Source organism: Pseudophryne corroboree, chromosome 8, assembly GCF_028390025.1.
Source record: "Pseudophryne corroboree isolate aPseCor3 chromosome 8, aPseCor3.hap2, whole genome shotgun sequence".
Lineage (NCBI taxonomy): Eukaryota > Metazoa > Chordata > Amphibia > Anura > Myobatrachidae > Pseudophryne > Pseudophryne corroboree.
In genome coordinates this window covers 350677500-350696950 of record NC_086451.1, presented here as the reverse complement: position 1 = coordinate 350696950, position 19451 = coordinate 350677500, and the positions used below count along the sequence as shown (strand labels likewise).

The window sequence follows — 19451 nt, the reverse complement described above, 5'->3', positions numbered from 1 at the left end:
GAGGCACATGATTAACCCTTTATGACCCAGTGCATGTTTTGGGTGTATCCCAGTGACGACACTGGTAAAGTAGATAAATAATGCCCTAAGTAACCCCCAAAAATATGGTTTGGTCATTTAGGCCCATCCTAATGGACAGCTACAGTATTTGCTAGCATTATAGCTCGTAAACCAAAACAGTCATTTGTTCCAATTCGATATTTTGATACTCTAGCAACTTTTCGCATAACGATTTTGTTGAAATTCGATTGATAAAATACGTGGTTTTACTCTGTAAAGTGGGATACTCACCTTGTGGCAATGCTTCTGGGCGAAGCCATCTTTCAGACTCGCAGTGACTGTTACAGATGGTGCTGCCATCTGCCGGGAAATTTTTACAGTATTTTCGTACATTTAAGTCAACATTGAGATTTGAATGGCAAACGTCATCACAGTACAGTCTATGCTATACGTTTTTTAATAATGCCCCTTTAAGTTGACATGGGGTCATAAAAAGTTAAGAAGCAGGTTTTTCTCCCAGTGGGAATACATTGGTGAAGTACACTGCACACTGGGCTCAAGGTCTCTGTGCCACTAGACAGCAATACTACCCACATTACCACCTGTTTTTGAGAGGAACTGGCACATGCTACTCGTGTTTCCGCTCTCAGACTTTCCAATATATATTCAATGACTAAATTAAAAGCTGAAATATTTCTTGTGTTTTGTTTTTTATTCTGTAAAGTGACAGTGTGACTGTGTACATAATACAAATCCATGTACACCATACACAGTACAGTGGGCAGCATTGACTGTATCTCTTTATTTTTCTAGTATAAACTGCAAAGCAGAGAACTATGGCTTTGATCGCTCATGGGGGGTGATTCCAAGCTGATCGTAGATGTGCAAAAAAAATGCACATCCTCGATCACAATCTCTTTTGGGTAAGGCCCGCATGCCAGGCCTTACCTAGTCTCCCTCCTCCCCCCCCCCCCCCCGAAAGCATTGCACAGCAGTGATGCTTTCGCATGTGGTGAGTAGCTCTGTCTACGCAGCCTAGCTATAAACGCAGGTGGCAACCCGCCATGTTTTTGGCCCCTGCGTGTGACATCACAAAGCTGCTGCGTCCCGTCCCTCAAGTGGTCCGGACTGCGTGCCTCCAACACACCCCGCCCAACGCTTATGCCTGTCAATCGGGCATAGGCGATCACACCAGTGAGATGCCTTCGCATCTCACAGCATAGGGCTTCAGGCTGTGAATGCTGCTATAGCGTTCCAGTCTGAATTAGGCCCTTGGTACGGAACAGAACATCATTCGTTGATTGGGCGCACACAATAACCCGTACTTGCCAAAATACATGTTTTTTTTGTTTTTTTTTAGCTGATTTGGTAAAAATATCTGCCTGGTAAATGGCCTGCATAATATATACTCTGCTTGCTTATTCCAGCAGTGGACATTCAGTATCAACCAAATACAGCCTATACTAACCAGCAGTGGTAGCATATCGCACCACAGTTGTGTATGACGTTAGTACTAGGTACCGGAGAAGCAGAGATTAAACTGAATGCATGCTACTCTGCAGAGTCTTCTTTCTTTTTTTTTTGTATTTTTCCTGAGTCCTGTAAAAGGCACTTATTAGCTGCTGAATGAGCTTCCATTCCTGAGACTTCTGACCTCTCCTGACCTAGAAATAGCTTTACTACAGGCCTGGCCAACCTGTGGCTCTCCAGCTGTTGTGAAACTACAAGTCCCAGCATGCTTTGCCACAGTCTTTGCTATTAGGGAATGCTAAAACAGTGGCAAGGCATGCTGGGATGTGTAGTTTCACAACAGCTGGAGAGCCACAGGTTGGCCAGGCCTGCTTTACTAGTTTAGAATCATTTTGTTTGTGTCTGACAGCAGGGGCAGACACTCTGTATGCACAGCGCTTTTGTAGCTATCTCCATGGCACTAATTCGCCCGTCTCCTGGCACTCTACTGTTTTTTTGGGGTTTTTTGCTTTTCTTTTTTGTTAGATGGGGATTTTTTTATTTTATTTTTTTTGGGGGGGGGGGGGGGGGGAGAGTGGTTTTTGATAGTTTCATGATAAGAGATCTGTGTTTCATTGCTTCTCATATGCAGTCACTTTTAGATAATGACTTGCTAAGGATTATGTGATTTATCTATTGGCGTGTGGAACGCAGCTTTTCATACCCCCCCCCAAATTCGGCAAGGCAGGCGTAGATGCTTAATATTTAACATGCTAACTCAGTTTTAATGTGTATTATTGGTTTTCAAAAGCTTACATTTTCTTTAGGTTACCAACGTAGGGGTATGATTTCTGAATGATCTTGTAAACATTTATGAAGACAATTTTAATGAATTACATATATTACATTGTATGGCATTGTACTGTAGAGAACCTCAAAGTGAGGGGTATTTAAGAATAAAGTATAATTCGGGAGCCTTTCATACAGGTATAGGGAACAATTTGAGACTTTAAAGAGACAGGAAAGAGACTCAACCACATGCATCAATAGTAATAAACTTTTTTTATTGTAGGTGCTCCGGCTTCATGTAGCTCTGTTATGTAAGTGGCCCCAAAATCCTGTATCTGGATTGTCATATAAATTTCTATCCACTTGTAATACCTACTTTCTAGAACCACCCTCGCTTATTGCCAGGTATTTTATCACTTGTGTGTAACTCCACCCTTTATAGCATGCATAGCGTGTCATCAAGAGATCAGCGGTTCAAATGACCAGAAAACCTAAATGAACTTGTTTATGTCTGTATTCTAATAATAATGTGACTTGCATTATTTGATTTCTGTACTATCTTTAAATAGCTTAGGTTTGGTTGTTGGTAAATTATTGAAAACAGGAAAGTATTCTATAAATAGTTTTCTTGACTGTCCACTAGGGGCACTGTTCCATTGGGACCTATGGATGCTGTCTAATTTTACCTTGACAGCGTAAATGAAACATAAAGAAAATAAGAGTTTCTTTGCAGAACACCTTCCAAAAAGAATGCAGAAAGACATTTAGTTTGTCATAGGAAAAAAAAATTCTATTCAAATGTACAGTTCTTACCGGGTTGGTATCCAATAAGCTGTTGTGATTTACAGCAGCCCTCAGAGCTGTGGTAACACCTGGGATTGGGAGCTTATCCTGGAAGGGCTATAATTGGATCGTTTTTTGTGAGAAAAGTTAATGGGGCTAATTGGATTTCTTCCAATGCACAGTGTACTGTAAGTGCGTCCATTGTACACAATTCCGGTGACTGCCGCTAACGGGATCAATTAATTTTTGAATTGGTAAGCTTCCTACCCATTCATTATTGAAACGCCTCATTCCTCAGTCATGTTAGCATTTGTTCATTCCACAAACTGGTCTCCTCCATTATGTGTACTGAAGTTGTTGTGGGTTTTTACTACGTGTATAGTCGGTGCTTAAGATGTCTTATTTACTTCCTGTGCTGAGCATGTCGGTGACTGTCCTGTTTCTTCCTCATAGAACCATCGGGCTGATCCAGAAGAGTTGTTCACAAAACTTGAGCGCATTGGAAAGGGGTCCTTTGGTGAAGTTTTCAAAGGGATTGATAACCGGACTCAGCATGTGGTTGCTATAAAAATAATTGACCTGGAAGAAGCAGAGGATGAAATAGAAGATATACAGCAAGAAATAACAGTACTCAGCCAGTGTGACAGTCCCTATGTGACAAAGTACTATGGATCCTATCTGAAGGTACTGCATAGAATATACTTATCTACTGTGCATGAATCTGCACATACAGGAAAGCCCTGTGGTACAGTGTATGAGTTCTCACAATAGGTGGTATTCTGTGATCATGAAGCAGGAATGGTACTATTTATCTCAGGATTGTGCAGTGTTGTGTAATGCAGCCATCTGGTAATATTTACTACTTGAGGCCCACTTTGTCCAACTAGCTGTAGCTGGGTCCTGGTGATTGGGTTTAAAGGTCCCCTGTGCATTACATAAACATTAGACAAACTTGCACGCTTTTGTATTTACAGTATTCCTGCATATGTTTCTCCTGTATCCTAAACGGAGCTAGTGTAGCCATGCTGTGTGCCAGGACCTATCTCTGTAGCAATTGTGGTGTACAGTATATGAGCGTAGCTGTGATAGGGAAAGGGGGTGGGGGGTGTACACTGATAGTGCTGTAATATTTAATAGTTTATTATAAATATATAGTTTATTTGATTTGCCATAAGGTGACCATTTGGATTACTTTTAATCCAGAAATGTGGTGGTGTAAGCACAGAAAGATTTCCTCATGTATTTAGTTGCTAAGGTTTCTTTGTTTGGGTTACCATGGGTAAGGTAATTGGGTTATTATATGTATGTTTGGGGGATATCCTATAGCAGGTATTTCCCATTGCTTTGTAGAACATGATTCTAAACTGCTTTGGCTGGGCCAGTTTGGCCTCTGGTTTGGTTTTTTGTTTGTTTTTTTGACTCTGCTCTTTTCCTCAAGCGGACTCGCATATGAGTGCAAAATATGCCAGGCTTTGCACTTTACAGTTTAATAAGCAGGCACCATCCACCAAGAAGTAGTGGCTGCTTTGTAAATCTGCCACTTAATCTTTCATTACGACCTGCTATAGACCCCAAACTTCCTTAGGAAATTCAAGTATGGGTGACTGTATCCAGAGTGCTATACTTGGGACTTGACTTTCTGGAAAAAGTCCTGAGCACTGTCACAGTGAAGGTGGCACTTGGTATACAACATTGTCACTGACCACTGTTAGTTAATGGTTTTTCCCTGGATTACAGGTAGGAACTCCAGTCTACAGTACTGTGCAAAAGTTTTAGGCAGGTGTGGGGGAAAAAATGCTGCAAAGTAAGATTGCTTTCAAAAATAGTAGTGTTAATAGTTTATTTTCATCAATTAACAAAATGCAAAGTGAATGAACAGAAATCTAATATATCTTTGGTGTGACTTTCAAAACCGCATAATTTCTTGTAGGTACACTTGCACACAGTTTTTGAAGGAACTCTGCAGGGAGGTTTTTCAGTACATCTTGGAGAACGAACCACAGATATTCTATGGATGTAGGCTTGCTCAAATCCTTTGTTCTCTTAATGTAATCCTCAACAGACTATATGATCACTTCCAGAAGTCCTTGTTCTGCTTTGCACTAAAGATAGTTTTTAATGACATTGGCTGTATGTTTGGGGTTGTTGTCCTGCTGCAGAATAAATTTGGAGCCAATCAAAAGCCGCCCTGATGGCATTGCATGATGGATAAATACCTGCCTGTATTTCTCAGCATTGAGAACCGCATTAATCCTGACCAAAACCCCAACTCCATTTGCTGAAATGCAGCCCCAAACTTGCAAGGAACCTCCACCATGCGTAGTTCAGTTGCTTGGCCTTGTTTCCACATCAAAGGTGTAGCTTTTTGGCCGCAATTTGTCTATGAAGACCACTTCATGCCAGACTTCTCCAAACAGTAGATGGGTGTACCTGCGTCCCACTGGTTTCTGACAGTTTTCAGCTGATGAAACTGCTGTACATCTGATTTTGAAGGGAAGTAAGCATAATGCGTCTTTCATTCTGCTTCAATGCTGATAAAGCTAAATATTTATCGTATATAATACCCTTTATGAGGTCTAAGAACACTGTACGCTATTTATGTATGAAGTACCGTAAGGGTACGCTAGTTGCGTAACAATCGCTTTGCCGTGATCGAGACGCTCAAGCGTCACGTTCACTCACGGCCAAGAGATCACAGGCAGGCACGTTATTGGCTGTTAACTAAAGTAATGATTCGCTATAGCGTAGCGAACGCTCGGGACCACGAGGAGATCACCAGCGGAGCTGACGCTCACTATATTAAACCTTTGTACCTAAACCATAAACAGTGTATTGTGCAGTAAAACCTTAGTGTAATGTTAGAGAGTAAATGCAACACAGTATAACCTTATTACCTTAAAAACTGTTTGAGCGTCACCGACGCTCTGAGAATACTTAATACTATAAGAAACACACAGATACCGTGCTCAGGGTCCAACGCCTAAAATATATATTTTGAATGCTATACTTGCAAAAGAGTTAAACACAATACAAGTCATACACTACAATATAACATAGACTACCTAACCAGATAACTACACAGGAAATACAATACAATTTAAAGGAAAATGAGAGAGAAAGAGAAGGAGAGAGAGAGAGAAAATGAGAGAGATTGGCCCACAATAACAAGAGAGAAACAGTATGATTACGGAGAAAAGCTTACGCACAAGGGGAAACGATCGCATGCGCCTCGATATCCAGCTCCCGATTATCAGCAATGAGAACCGTTGAAGAGAGTGAACTGGATATGGTCGGCCTGCCTATTTATGCCCCACACACAATACAATTCAATGGTCCCTACAATCTCATTGTTCATTGGACACAGGAATTCGGCTTCGCATTATAACAAAAGGTCATAGGTTGATTCATACAGGTGGGCTGTGACTATTTCCAACAGCTCAGGTGGGTGGGAAACTGGGTTTCCCGCCGCATGGGTAATAAAGTGCAAATAAAGTAAATGTTCATAAACTTCTTATGTCCATAACTATTCGCACGAGCGATTGATCTGCTTCAAACCAACACCGGAATATTTCTAATTAAATATTCTTCCGATGGATACTAAACACCACTGTATTACTCCTGTCTGACCCTTCGTATCAAACAAAGAGGGATTCCTCTGTTCATGAACATTCTATATTAACCAAACTTGCAGAATCTATCAAAGGGACCATGATCTACAAAATACATTATATAGTGAAAATATGTAATGATTGAGTCGCACGCTACGATCGCATAAACTCTACCGTAAATACGCATACCATGCGCCTGCGGGTGCCCGCGACTGTGAGTATGCGCACGTACGGGAGAGCGTACGCATGCGCAGCACGGACCTGTGTGAGGTGCAAATATGGTAGTGTGCATAGAGATATTTTTCTGACTTTGACAGTCCACCCTTTGGCAGTCAACAATAACTGCCACTTCCTGAAAACATTTCAAAAGGAGAAAAATATATGTTAGGGGTTAATACATTTACATGGTTGGGTAAGGGAGGAGAGGAGATGGTAGGAAAAGGGTATGACCTAGTGAGATAGCAGAAGCATGTGTGTATGAATCCGTGCTTGGGGGTCATGTATCATCGTGCCGTACGTGTTTTAAATCAAGCTTCGAGGTATTGCGAAGTATACATGTGAATTCCTTCTTATCCCGTGGTACGGGTCTGTGGATGGGCTGTCAAACTTTACCGAGCTCTTTTTGGCTTTGGTTGTAACAAAATGGGGGAGCACATTTTAGTTGATGATACATGAATGGGGGAGATATGTGATTGCTGATATCTGTGCCTGTATTCCCTATCGACTATGTGTGTCATTACCTGAGGGTTGTAGAAATGAAGAAAATACATAATTACGGTAAATGCGGTGGTATTCTATGTCAGGTAAATGTACAGTCGTCGATTGAGGTCTTGTTTGGTGTCTGTTGAATGCAGTCTTCTTTGTGCTTTTGCCCATAAGGTGCGAGCAAAAGCTGTCAATGTCCATAGATTTACAAAAGTGTTGGGCTAGCGTAATTTTAAAATTTTTAGGGAAACTGGGGATCCATGGCATAGTTCATCAAAAATCTGTATATCAGGTTGTCAAAACTTCTTCTTTAATCCCTCTGTTGTCTGTATATCGGCTCATCAAATTCCTCGTCCAAGTGGGTCTTGTTACCTTGGAGAAAACGGAAAAACAGGTGAAAGAAACGGACCGTAGAAATCGCATTTTCATCACATCATTGTTTCTACATTTGGGTCATAAATCAAGTCCAGGTTAATTACAGTTTCCTCACTCCTTAAACTCATTACCCTAGTACGATGATTGCACTTCATTAAAGCCTGACCGCATCTAAATATCAATCCAATCGATATGACAACACCTAAGATACATAGGAGAAACTTCCCAACATCCATTATGACTCCTTGAGCCCAGTCTCCTAAACCAGAAAACCAATTTCGCGGGTTCAACCATGACACCCAACCAGTCAGCTCATTACCTACAGCAGCAAGAGTGAGATTGTGTCTCCTGCGAAATTCCCACTTCAATTGGAGAATATCGTCCATCTTTTGGTCTATGACCTCGACCGGGTCCTCGGTGCTATTCGTAATATATGTGCAACATTTCACGCCGTATTGTGTTGCCAGTGTGACACAATATCCGCCTGTCACTGCTGTGAGTTAATTGAGAACCATTCTATGCTGTACCAGTTCTGTTTTGTAAGCCTGAAGTTCTCTTCCAGTATACCTAAACGTGTCATCATACATTTCAGGGATATTATCTAACAAATTGGCGAGCGCAGAAATGTATTTATAATTCAGCACTCCTCTAGCGGTGCGGGTGAAATCTAACGCGATTAAGAATTGAATCCCGGTGGATTCACTTATCAGATCAGAGGCCGGATGCTCTGTCTTCTCTATCAGGTGCCTTTTAACAACGTGCTCGTAATGGGTGTGAGTATAAGGAGCTTGGGCACCACGGTGTATGTCTTTCTTTCATTTTGTCATGTGATACAGTCATTACTTCAGGCAGTACTTTTCCAATATAACACAATCCTTCAGAGTTTGGGGCAAGCCACTTGTACGCCTTTCTCCCGCATATGAAATATGCATCATCGGGGAGAACATATGGGACGGAGTAGGACATAACCATATTACACACCTTCCATGTGAAATCTCCTAAACCTAATTCTTCCATCTGCTTAGTACACGTATCAGGTTGTACGATATGTGCACAGTATCCTGGTGATACCTCTCCAACTTTAGTAATCCTATTTCCTAAGGTATACCTATACCGGAAAGATTTTCCTCTACTGGCTATGTGGCGTACAAGCTCTGTATCTGTAGGCATTCTATCTGCTCTATGCGAAAAGGTCATGGTGTGGTTACTCCATGACACTTCCCAATTTCCCGGTTTTCGGGGATTGGAGATGTTGAAACATAATAGGGACCTATCCACATGGTATTGGTGGAGCTTCAAACTAGGAGGGCTGGAGATATTAAACCTCCGGTCCACCGGTCTCCCACCATTTAACTCAAGTACCTCCTCTATCGTTAAAGGAAATGGTACTAGCCCTGATTTGCTATGACCCTGAGGTACTTGAGAGCATACCCAACAATCTGTTTTGTTTAACACATTACCCACTAAGGAGTGATAGTCACTCAATGGATGCCGGTCCATATGGATATTAAAACTGGATTGGCATTTCTTAATGCACCCATCCTCAATGACATTGTTACAGAGCCTACAGATACAGTTTTCTTCAGCTAACAATCCTTCACAATTCCTTCTATGGTCAATGCTATCGGATCGTTTTCTGATACTCGCCTTTGCTTGTTGATTATGTTGTTCTCGGAAAACTACGCCTCCATCTTTATCATCAGAACCCATTCCAGAACCTCTCTCGACCTCCATGGTACTCTCGCCGGAACAGACTGCTCTGGTCAACATCATGGTCAACAGGAAAATCCGGATCACAGTCTCTTGGGGCAAGTCCATCTTATAGGAGAAGACGAAGAAAAATGAGAGGGGGAAAAAAAATAATTGAGGGAGATGGGATGGGAAGTTGGAGAAAAACAATAAAAGGGAACAGGGGATCGACAACTGCTTTGGTCTTGTGATTTTCAATGCTCAGGTGCCGCCTCAGTCCTCCTGGAACAGACACTCTAGTGATACAACCTCTACCGTCTGTTCCTTATCACAGGACTTCTCTGGATCAACGACCTTTTTACAGTGGGACGAATGAACCCAAGTCTCTCTCTCAGCAACCTTCAATGCTGTAGTGCTAGTCAATAAGACCTGGTATGGTCCTTCCCATCTGTCAATAAGGCAACCTGAGCGTAGAAAATTCCGTATCATTACATAATCCCCAGGTTCAATGTCATGACAATTACTATCTGGTAAATCAGGAATCACTAACTTCAGATTATCATTTTGATTCCTCAACTGTTTACTCATGTTAATCAAGTATTTTACAGTTACTTCATTGTTACACTTCAAATCATCCTGAGGGTTAATCATAACATGCGGTTGTCGACCAAACAAGATTTCAAAGGGAGACAGATTAAGAGGGGACCTGGGAGTGGTTCTGATGCTGTACAGTACAATGGGTAAAGCTTCTGGCCATGTCAATCCTGTCTCTGCCATCACTTTACTCAGTTTATTTTTAATAGTGCTGTTCACTCTTTCCACTTTCGCACTCGCCTGTGGACGGTATGGAGTATGCAGCTTGCTATCAGTTCCCATCAATTTACACATTCCTTGAAAGACATCAACTGTAAAATGGGTACCCCTATCACTTTCGATAATTCTAGGGATACCATATCTACATACAAATGCCTGCACAATTTTCTTTGCAGTAAACATAGCGGTATTTGTGGCCGCTGGAAATGCTTCGACCCAATTTGAGAAAACATCTATACAAACAAGTACATATTTCAAATTTCGACAAGGGGGTAATTGAATGAAGTCAATCTGTATTACCTGGAAAGGGCCGCCGGCAGGTGGGATATGGGATGGTTCTGTAGGTATTGCCTTTCCAATATTCTTTCTCAAACAGGTAAGGCATGACATGGCTCTTTTACTCGCATGAGAGGAGAATCCTGGGGCGCACCAATATGCTCTTACCAACTTGCACATCCCCTCCTTGCCTAGATGAGTCAGCCCGTGAGCTGCCTCAGCCAAACATGGAAGGTATGTTCTGGGGGCCACCGGTTTACCATGTCCATCCGTCCAGAGTCCTGAGGACTCCTGGCCATATCCCTTTGCCTTCCAGACTGCCTTTTCCTGTGTGGAACACAAATTTTGCATCTCACACAACTTCTGTGTGTTGATGGTATTAAATACCATCAGTTGTGTGGTGTCTGTCTGTCTGGGGGTAGCAGCTGCTAACTTAGCTGCTTCGTCTGCTCGGCTGTTACCAAGCGATACTGGGTCTTGGCTATATGTATGTGCTTTACATTTGATAACAGCCACTCTGTCGGGTTCCTGTATCGCTGTTAGAAGCCTTTTTATGTGAGCTGCATGCGCTACCGGTGTACCAGCTGCCGTCATGAAATTTCTGAGGCGCCATAGGGCTCCGAAATCATGGACTACCCCGAATGCGTATCTAGAATCGGTGTAGATATTGGCTGATTTGCCCTTAGCCAATTCACATGCTCTGGTTAGGGCGACCAGTTCAGCAACCTGGGCTGAGTGAGGTGGGCCTAGCGGTTCCGCTTCTATGGTGCCTTGGTCATCTACGACTGCGTATCCAGTACACAAGTCTCCCGAGTCTGACTGTCTATGACAACTACCGTCCGTGTAGAACGTAAGTTCTGCATCTTCCAGTGGGTTGTCACTGATGTCAGGCCTTGCGGTAAAATTTTGGGTCAAATATTCTATACAATCATGAGTATCTTCCTTTGTATTAAATCCTCCTTCCCCAGTACTCTCATCCTCCACCCTTTGGGTCTGTCCAGACACACTTGGGAGATATGTTGCAGGATTTAATGCACTGCATCTCCTTATGGTGATGTTTACGGGGGCCATTAGTGCCAATTCCCATCTTGTAAACCGCGCTGATGAGACGTGCCTGGTTTGGGCAGAATTTAACAAGGCTGACACTGCATGCGGTGTATGAATTGTGAGGTTGTGACCTAGCACGACGTCTTCGCTTTTCGTTACTAGCAATGCTATCGCAGCAACGCTTCGCAAGCATGTGGGGAGGGATCGCGCTACCGTGTCTAGCTGAGCGCTGTAATATGCTACTGGCCTGCTGGCATCACCGTGTTTTTGGGTTAGTACGCCTGCCGCGCAACCAGCACTTTCTGTTCCGTATAGTTCAAAGGGTTTCCCATAGTCCGGCATACCTAATGCTGGTGCCTGCGTTAGGCACTGTTTAAGTCTCTCAAATGCTGCCTCAGACTCGTCTGTATGCGAAATCCGATCAGGTTTGTTTGAGGAGACCATTTCCTGCAAAGGTAACGCTAAAATGGAAAACCCTGGGATCCAATTACGGCAATACCCACACATTCCTAAAAATGTTCTGATCTGTTGCTGGGTTTGTGGCAGAGTCATGTCTCTAATTGCTTGAATTCTATCAGCGGTCAGGTGTCTCAGTCCTTGTGTTAAACAGTGTCCCAAATATTTTACCCTAGTTTGGCATAATTGCAACTTGTCTTTGGAAACCTTGTGTCCTGTGTCTGAAAGATGAAACAGGAGCTGTTTCGTATCCTTCAGGGATGCCTCCAATGAATCAGAACACAGTAGTAGATCATCCACGTACTGTATTAATACTGATCCACTCACTGGTTGGAAAGACTGTAAACAATCATGCAAAGCCTGAGAAAATATACTTGGGCTATCTATGAATCCTTGTGGTAATCGAGTCCATGTGTATTGGACTCCTCTGTATGTAAATGCGAATAAATATTGACTGTCAGGGTGCAGAGGTACCGAAAAGAAAGCGGAGCAGAGGTCAATAACAGTGAAAAATTTCGCAGTGGGAGGGATTTGCATTAGGATGACAGCTGGATTTGGCACTACGGGGAACTGACTCTCAACTATTTTGTTAATCCCCCTTAGATCCTGCACTAGCCGGTAACCCCTCCCCCCACTCTTTTTCACAGGGAAGATGGGACTATTAGCAGTGCTGGACGTTCTTACCAGAATGCCCTGTTGTAGCAAGCGCTCTATTACTGGGTAAACTCCTAACTCCACCTCTGGCTTCAGAGGGTACTGTGGGATTTTTGGAGCTATCCTACCATCTTTTACTGGTACAACTACCGGAGCTACGTTTGCCATTAATCCAGTGTCCTGTCCATCTTTAGTCCAAAGTGACTCTGGTATCTGAGATGTCATTTCTTCTACTTGGGAGGGAGTCCTATTTGTCATAGTGGTATGTGACATTAATTTTGACGGGGAGTCTAACATGTCTCGTACTTCCTGAGCGTGATTCTCAGGTATGTCCAAGAATACACCTTCAGGAGTACAATAAATGACACACCCCATTTTACACAGTAAGTCTCTTCCCAGGAGATTGGTCGGTGCCGATGCAGCCAGCAAAAAGGAATGCTTGGTATGTAAAGGCCCTATTGTAATCTCTGCTGGTTTGCTAACAGGGTAATGCTGGACTACTCCTGTTACTCCCACGGCTGGAATTGTCCTACCAGTGGTCCTCATGCCAACTGTCGAATTTATCATTGATTTGGCCGCCCCTGTGTCTACAAGAAAGTTTAATGATTTACCAGCTACATTGATTGCAATTTCTGGTTCACTTCCAAGACTTGCAATCAATTTTAATGGCTGCAGATTACAGGTATGGCCACACCCCTATTGGGTATGGTGACCTCCCTGAATCCCGCTGGCAGCAACTACTTGTGAGGGAGTTAGCTGGGAACTACCAGAGGTTTGCCAATCTCTGTTTGGGGGGTATCTTTTTGTTTCCCCTGCATGTGGCTCATAACTCCGTTTCTGCGGACCTTGCTCCCAATGTCGTGTGTCGTGTCGTTGTCTAGGGGGTTGGTATGAGTTTCGTACATTCTTTACTCTACAATCTCGTGCCATGTGTCCCTGTTTATGACAAGAATAACAAATAACCACACTTGACTTACCCACAGGGTTTGGTGATACAAACAAAGGCTGCCTTGTGGTCAGGGCCTGTATACTTACGGCCATTAACTTATCACTTTGTTGTTCCCTGTGTCTGGTGATGTTCCTATCGTGATCAATAGCAGCCTCTCTCAAAGTAGCCACAGACAGACCTCGCCAACATGGTTGTGTGGTCTGTACCCTAGTCTTCAATGACTCTTTTAAACCATCCATCAGTACCGATACTGCTACTTCTCGATGGTTTGTTTGTTTTAATGTCCTCTATGCCTGTGTATTTTGCCATTTCTGATAATGCTCTGTGAAAATACTCTGCAGCTGTCTCTGACTCCTTCTGTTTAATGGAGAATATCTTGTTCCATCTGACTACTGCTGGGAAATACTCTTAACTGTAAGTTTATTCTTTTTACATTATCTTTGTTGTACACATCTGTAAGAGGTACATCCTGATCTAATCCGCAATCAGCTAAAAATTGAGTTGCGTCAACATTGGAGGGTAAACATGCTCTCAGCAATATCTGCCAGTCTTTATTGTTGGGCTCTACAGTGTTACCTAAGTCTCTGATGTATTTTTGACTGGCAACTAAATCTTTTCTAGGGTCAGGGAATTCAGACACGATGGTCCTTAATTCCATTCTGGAAAATGGGCTATACATGGCAATGTTCCTCACAGGGGTGACCCCTGTTGTGTCAGTTTTCCCATTTGGAACAGCTATTGCTATAACTTATCTCTGTTTACTGGTGTAGTTATGCTTAGTTGCCCTGTACTTGTCCTATATTGTATTCAACTGTAAGTCACTTTTCCTGTTTTTTATGTGCATTTGTACTCTGTAATCGGGCGCTGCGGAACCCTTGTGGCGCCATATAAATAAAGGATAATAATAATAATAATAATAATATTACCCTAACAGGATTAACTCTAACAACATCACTCTGTGTGGGTTCTACAGCCTGTGGTGAAATGGCTTCAGCATAGTGTATGGTGCCGTACTTACCTGTAGACACGACCTCACCTATCCCTCCGCTAGGGGCCTTTGTTACTAATCTCGTGGGTGGAGCTGTGCCTACTGTGGTCTCTGCTATGGTGGCTGCTAGAGAGAGCGCTGAAATTGTTGCCGATTCGTCTTCTTGATCACACTCCTGAGGAAAGTTCAAAACAGGGTACAACTTGCACGGGTTAATACTTGCGTTGGTTAATTGGTTAACATTATCTTTAACATTTATACAGTTGCTAAGTGTTTGTGTGTTACACCTTAGTGCGTCATTCTCCGCAACCAATTTCTCTCCTGATATGTATGGTGGCGGTGGGGCCGTGGCTATCAGTTTTCTGATTGAGCCAGATCCCGCCGCCTGAGCCAATCCTCTCTGTATGTCACCTTCCTGCTGCCACAACTGCAAATAATCGTAATGTTTGATTCGTCTCTTTGTTGATTTAATGAGACATATCCTTCTCCTTAAATTCGTTAACACTTCTGTGCTGAAGCTACCTACTCTTGGGAATTTCTCCCCGTCATGTACTGTCATTCTCTCCCATTCATCACATAAAGCTTCTGTGTGACTTCCGTATTTCTCACACATTACATACCTTGCCGACCCAATTGGTCGGTTCACTGAATCAACCCGAACCGAGGTTGATCGCCCCCTACCTGAACAAGTGGCCCCCATAGTTCGAAGGTGTTGCTTTATTTAACCAACCCTTACGCAAACCAAATGTCCAAAATAGGCTGACGGTGGCGGTTTACCGAGTACCCCACTCACTCGCCCACGCCGACCAATACGACCTGATCACACCGATATGGTGCTGGCGTACTCGACCTAGGGCCCCTGCGACCCGAACCTCTATTTACTGGAACCTGTGAGGGTGCTCCGAAGAACACTTACTCTTTCCAGTAACTATTGGTTGCTGGATAGTTCCTGAGTGAGCAGCGAACTTCCCTTAAAATAAAAAAAAATTACACAAATCACGTTAGAATGTACAAATAGCGTTTATGACCTTCGTACACAAATAGTACCGGTCAGGTTTACTAATGCACACAATTACGTGCGGTACAATCGTTTAGTACACAAGCAACTAATCTTATGTACTGAGCGACCAGTGGAATCGAAAATTTCGGCTGCGAATTCCTTCAGCCAGAGCTTATATGGCCTATATGGGTGTTGCACCAACCCTTTCTTGGTGTTGTGCCTGTGGACTGTATAGCGGACTTCCTTGTCTGCTGTACCTGAACCTGTTGGTCTATGACCTCCTGGTCTGTTACAGTATGACCTCCTGGTCTGCTACACTCTAATGCTCAAATTGTATATTTAACCAGGGATGCCTCCCTAGCCACCATGTACGTCACTTACACGCATGTACCTCACGAGTACTAGACTTTTCTTGTGGTTCAACCTTAAAAATTGTAAAAAAAACAAACACTCACTCACCGCATATACACTTTTGTTTCTATTTCTATTTCTGCGCAGAAATTTCTCTTTAGACCAGATGTGCTACAAATTAGGAGAAGGATCTATTAATTTAAATTTGGAATTAAAAAAAATTTGTGCGATTTATCGCCTGGCGTTATTTACCGCGTGGCGCTACTTATCGCTTTGAGAGGAGAGAAAAAAAACTTGTGATTTGAGTTACGTGGGCGTACCCGTACGCTCCGTTGCGTAATATACGCTGCGTGCGTCGGCCCTTGGATTGCGTACGCAAGTCTCAGTCTTTTGTTAGAGACACGTGTACGCAAAGCAAAGATCCACCGTAACACAATTTATACGTTTATCAACTATAGAACTGGCAAACAGGAGAGTGACATACGAAAATACACCAATGAAAAGGAAATGCAGATATATGTGTGTGCGTGCGTGTGTACGCAAGACAGAAAAATAAACAGTTTTAAAAAGACACTATTGTTTTGTTCTTACCTCCGGTTCCCGGATTCCTTCAGCACCCTTTACTAAGAGAAGCAGACGCTTATCCAAACAGCACTACGAGGAATATGATCTCCCGCCCTTTGCTGCTGGATAATGTCTGCTGAAATTACCTAGTGCAGATATGTGAAGGACAGGGCGAGCCGCCAATTGATAAAGCTAAATATTTATCGTATATAATACCCTTTATGAGGTCTAAGAACACTGTACGCTATTTATGTATGAAGTACCGTAAGGGTACGCTAGTTGCGTAACAATCGCTTTGCCGTGATCGAGACGCTCAAGCGTCACGTTCACTCACGGCCAAGAGATCACAGGCAGGCACGTTATTGGCTGTTAACTAAAGTAATGATTCGCTATAGCGTAGCGAACGCTCGGGACCACGAGGAGATCACCAGCGGAGCTGACGCTCACTATATTAAACCTTTGTACCTAAACCATAAACAGTGTATTGTGCAGTAAAACCTTAGTGTAATGTTAGAGAGTAAATGCAACACAGTATAACCTTATTACCTTAAAAACTGTTTGAGCGTCACCGACGCTCTGAGAATACTTAATACTATAAGAAACACACAGATACCGTGCTCAGGGTCCAACGCCTAAAATATATATTTTGAATGCTATACTTGCAAAAGAGTTAAACACAATACAAGTCATACACTACAATATAACATAGACTACCTAACCAGATAACTACACAGGAAATACAATACAATTTAAAGGAAAATGAGAGAGAGAGAGAAAATGAGAGAGATTGGCCCACAATAACAAGAGAGAAACAGTATGATTACGGAGAAAAGCTTACGCACAAGGGGAAACAATCGCATGCGCCTCGATATCCAGCTCCCGATTATCAGCAATGAGAACCGTTGAAGAGAGTGAACTGGATATGGTCGGCCTGCCTATTTATGCCCCACACACAATACAATTCAATGGTCCCTACAATCTCATTGTTCATTGGACACAGGAATTCGGCTTCGCATTATAACAAAAGGTCATAGGTTGATTCATACAGGTGGGCTGTGACTATTTCCAACAGCTCAGGTGGGTGGGAAACTGGGTTTCCCGCCGCATGGGTAATAAAGTGCAAATAAAGTAAATGTTCATAAACTTCTTATGTCCATAACTATTCGCACGAGCGATTGATCTGCTTCAAACCAACACCGGAATATTTCTAATTAAATATTCTTCCGATGGATACTAAACACCACTGTATTACTCCTGTCTGACCCTTCGTATCAAACAAAGAGGGATTCCTCTGTTCATGAACATTCTATATTAACCAAACTTGCAGAATCTATCAAAGGGACCATGATCTACAAAATACATTATATAGTGAAAATATGTAATGATTGAGTCGCACGCTACGATCGCATAAACTCTACCGTAAATACGCATACCATGCGCCTGCGGGTGCCCGCGACTGTGAGTATGCGCACGTACGGGAGAGCGTACGCATGCGCAGCACGGACCTGTGTGAGGTGCAAATATGGTAGTGTGCATAGAGATATTTTTCTGACTTTGACAATGCTGATAATTAGAGGCAGGACTTATCCATCATGCAGTACCAAAAGGGAGGTGTCTGGCTCCAAATTTATTTTGCAGCAGGGCAACGACCCCAAATATACAGCCAATGTCATTAAGAACTATCTTCAGCGTAAAAAAGAACGAGGAGTCTTGGAAGTGATGATAAGTGCCCAACAGATCCCTGATCTCAACCTCAAGTCAGTCTGGGATTAAATGAAGAGACAAAAGGATTTGGGCAAGACTATATGTGGTAAGTTCTCCCAGATGTATGGCACAACCTCCCTGCTGATTTTCTTAAACTGCAAGTGAACCTAGAAGAATTGATGCCGTTTTGAAAGTAAAGATTGGTCACACCAAATATTTTTTATTTATTTTTAGATTTCTCTTCTGTTCATTCACTTTGCATTTTGTTAATAAAATTAAACTTTACACTTCTATTTCTCTAACGTCCTAAGTGGATGCTGGGGACTCCGTAAGGACCATGGGGAATAGCGGCTCCGCAGGAGACTGGGCACATCTAAAGAAAGCTTTAGGACTAACTGGTGTGCACTGGCTCCTCCCCCTATGGCCCTCCTCCAAGCCTCAGTTAGATTTCTGTGCCCGACGAGAAGGGTGCACACTAGGAGCTCTCCTGAGCTTCTTAGTGAAAGTTTTAGTTTAGGTTTGTTATTTTCAGTGAGACCTGCTGGCAACAGGCTCACTGCATCGAGGGACTAAGGGGAGAAGAAGCGAACTCACCTGCGTGCAGAGTGGATTGGGCTTCTTGGCTACTGGACATTAGCTCCAGAGGGACGATCACAGGCCCAGCCTGGATGGGTCCCGGAGCCGCGCCGCCGGCCCCCTTACAGAGCCAGAAGAGCGAAGAGGTCCGGAAAAATAGGCGGCAGAAGACGTTCCTGTCTTCAATAAGGTAGCGCACAGCACTGCAGCTGTGCGCCATTGCTCTCAGCACACTTCATACTCCGGTCACTGAGGGTGCAGGGCGCTGGGGGGGGCGCCCTGAGACGCAATAAAACATGATAAAAAATACATCACATATAGCTCCTGGGCTATATGGATGCATTTAACCCCTGCCAGAATATACAGAAAAACGGGAGATAGGCTCCGCCCCCTTTTCGGCGGCCTTATCTCCTCAGCACACTGGCGCCATTTTCCCTCACAGCTCAGTTGGAGGGAAGCTCCCTGGCTCTTCCCTGCAGTCACTACACTACAGAAAGGGTTAAAAGCAGCCGGCTACTCAGCTTGTGCCTGTCCAGACGTCTCATAGGCCGTCAGGGGCTCTAAAGCGCCCGTTACCTCAGATGGCAGATACAGACGCCGACACGGATACTGACTCCTGTGTCGACGGTGAAGAGACAACCGTGATTTCCAGTAGGGCCACACGTTACATGATTG

General features: G+C 43.3%; 1 protein-coding gene across 2 annotated transcripts in view; it reads left to right on the top strand.

Moving 5' to 3' along the window:
• Positions 1–19451, top strand: part of STK26 (serine/threonine kinase 26) — a 208185-nt gene that overhangs the window by 116030 nt on the left and 72704 nt on the right. For both annotated transcript variants that reach the window (XM_063937499.1, XM_063937500.1), the window contains exon 2: positions 3475–3705. In XM_063937499.1, the coding sequence (XP_063793569.1) occupies positions 3475–3705 (231 nt within the window). The remainder of the gene's footprint in view (positions 1–3474; positions 3706–19451) is intronic.